The 2,696-nt window shown below is 56.0% G+C and overlaps 1 protein-coding gene across 1 annotated transcript; it reads left to right on the top strand.

The window, feature by feature from the left end:
* On the top strand, positions 1-1,746 carry LOC138110902 (inositol 1,4,5-trisphosphate receptor-interacting protein-like 1). Its single transcript, XM_069016056.1, has one exon. The coding sequence runs from the start codon at positions 1-3 to the stop codon at positions 1,744-1,746; it is 1,746 nt and encodes a 581-aa protein (XP_068872157.1).
* Positions 1,747-2,696: the final 950 nt, after the last annotated feature.

Here is a 2,696-nt window from a genome sequence, read left to right as displayed (position 1 = left end):
ATGGGTCCCTTGGTATTGTGGTTCTTGCTCTTGCAAAGCCTAGTCCAGTACCTGCAGCCCGTGGGTGATGGATTGGACGAGGCGATGCGTCTGCGCATGGAGGCGCGTGCGATAAGCCAGGAAGTGGAGAAGATTCTTCTGGAATGGGAAGTGGATCAGCTCACCCTGAAGCAGAGTGGAGGGGCCTGGCGAGAGCTGCTCTGGTCTGCCTTGCAGCACTGGCAGGTTTGGGCCGTTGCTGGGCTCCTGCTCCTTCTCTCGGCCCTATGGTTTATCTGGAGGGAAAGGAGCCTGAGGAGAGAGGAGCCTGAAGAAGAAAACAATGGTGCAAATGAGGAAGAAGTGAGAAATGTGGATGCAGACGAAGAAGAAGCTGTTGGAAATGAAGAGGAAGTGAGAAATGTGGATGCAGACGAAGAAGAAGCTGTTGGAAATGAAGAGGAAGACAACAATGATGCGAATCGGGAGGAAGACAGCAATGATGATGGCAACGTAGAGGAAGTCGGCGGTGGTGCTGCAAACGAAGCTGGTGCTGGAAATGAAGTTGTCATTGCGGCTGCAAATGCAGAAAACAACAATAATGATGCACGTGAAGCCGAAGGAGGAGAGCGTGATATTGAAGATTACACTGGAAGGATTTTAATGGAGCGCATACAGTGGCCTGTACAGGACCTGCAGAAAGGCTGTGAGTGGACAACTGAACTGATGACCAATTTCACAATTTACTTTGGCCACGTCTTGTCTGGCAGTTTCTACCCGGTCCTGGAACGAGCCATTGGGGTGGGCAGTGCCTTTGAAGGTTGGAGTCCCCGCGAGCAGGATGTTGTGTACCGCCTGCTCGTGCCCATGACTCCTCCCCGAGGGCACACCTTCCACCTGGAGCTGGACACTGAGGGGCAGAGGCACGTGAGGAACTTCCGTGTCCGTGTGCAGCTGGAGTGCACCTGCACGAGGGAGCAGCAGGGTGAGAAGATGCTGTGCTTCCTGCACCACCCCGAGGAGGAGCTGAGGAGGAATCAGGATCCCAGCCTCCTTCACACCCTGTGCACCGGCGCCTACCTCGATGTGCAGAAAACAGCCCGCTGGTTCTACCAGCTGGTGAGAGCCGTCTGGCCAGCTTTGCCTCAGTCGCACGCCTGGCGTTTAGTGCTGCTGCCCTCCAAACGCTCCTGCCAATTCCAGGTGACCAAGGGCAGAGAAAGCTTCCGGATTGAGGTGCTCTTCGGGGTGCGGCAAGGCGACTCGGACGTCTTTGTGAGCAGCCAGCCTAGACAGGCCTGCACCCCAAGCACAACGTGGCCTGAGACCTACGCTGTGGCAGAGGTGAAGTTCTTCAAGTACATTGCCAGGCTGGCCCCCCCTGACAGCTTGCACCTCAAATGCCTGCAGTTCTTCACCCGTCTTCAGCTGGGCTTAGGCATTTCCACCTACACCACAAAGACCATTGTTATGCACCTCCTGAACATCATACCTGTGTCACGGTGGCGCAGGAGAGATTTCATGAGGCGACTGGTGGATATCAGCGAGTACCTGCGCTTAAGCGTGGAAGTGAGATGCCTCAACCACTTTATTTTGGGCAACCAGAGGCTCCCTGGGGAGATCAGTTTGCCCCCAGAGGTGCAAATGGCCAGGACGTGCAATCTCTTCCATCACATGGTGATGGATCCGGCTGCCCACTCTCAGGCAATGAGCGAGTATATGGATCTGAGGACATGGTTCAGAAGAATCCTCAGCAATGATCCTTGAAAGAGGTTCTCCTGCTTAGAGCTGTGCTTGTGGGACTGGCAGCTGGCAGCAGAGAACCACCTGATAGTACAGGGGAAAAGAGGGGAGAGTGTGGGATACAGAGAGGGAAGGGAAAGCGCTGTGCAGCAGCACTCTGCCATCGACAGCAGCAGCAGCAGTGTCGTCCCAACAGTCTCCTCAGCACTGCATCCAGTGATGACCAGGTTGGCTACGCGGCTCGGGGAGCACGCAAGAGCAAATACTGCCATTCCTTTTTGTGTTCTCTGGGGTCTGTGTGCAGAATCTAGTCCTCAGGGAGGAGCTGACACAGACCTGAGCGTGCAGAACATGGAGAAGACACTGCTCAGTCGGCCCTGGGAATTGCTGCCACACCTGTCCTCCAGAGCAAAAGCACGCTCGGGGAGTCCAAGCCAATGAGGCTGAAGAGGCCGTGGCCAGGGGCCTTGTGAGAGAGAGTCCCATTACCACCTGGACTGTGACTGCCCCCAGCTCTGTCTTAGGGTCCATTTTCCCTCTGAGAGCTTCCCCTTGTGCAAAGATGCCGATCTCAGAATCCCAGACGAGTTCCCATTTGAAAGGACCACCGGTGAGATCATCTTGTCCAGGGCTGCTCCAGCAGGCCCTTCCTGCTGTGCATTGCAAAGCATTGCGTTCGGAGGGCTCTTGACTATCTCCGGCGAGGGAGACTCCACAACCTCTGGGCAATGTGCTCCAGTGCTCGGTCACTGCGCTGAACGCCAGATGTGCTGCAGACTTGCTGGAAGTCAGCGAAGAATTGACGGGGCTGGTTGAGAAAAACAGGAGCTGGGCCTCTCACCTATGTGGCCCCTGGCTCCAGCAAGGCCCAAGTACAGAGTGACGTCCGGAGTGAAGCAGAGGCCTCTCGGAGCCGTGTTGTTTCCCTGAGGCCCAGAAGAGCCCCTGCACCTCTCTAGCGCCGTTGGCCTCAC

The sequence above is a fragment of the Aphelocoma coerulescens genome, chromosome 5 (assembly GCF_041296385.1).
Source record: "Aphelocoma coerulescens isolate FSJ_1873_10779 chromosome 5, UR_Acoe_1.0, whole genome shotgun sequence".
Lineage (NCBI taxonomy): Eukaryota > Metazoa > Chordata > Aves > Passeriformes > Corvidae > Aphelocoma > Aphelocoma coerulescens.
The sequence above is the reverse complement of the archived record's forward strand: the minus strand, read 5'-3'. Positions and strand labels throughout refer to the sequence as shown.

Coding starts and splice junctions, on each gene's coding strand:
- LOC138110902 (XM_069016056.1), top strand. CDS start 1: ATGGGTCCCTTGGTATTGTGGTTCTTGCTCTTGCAAAGCCTAGTCCAG.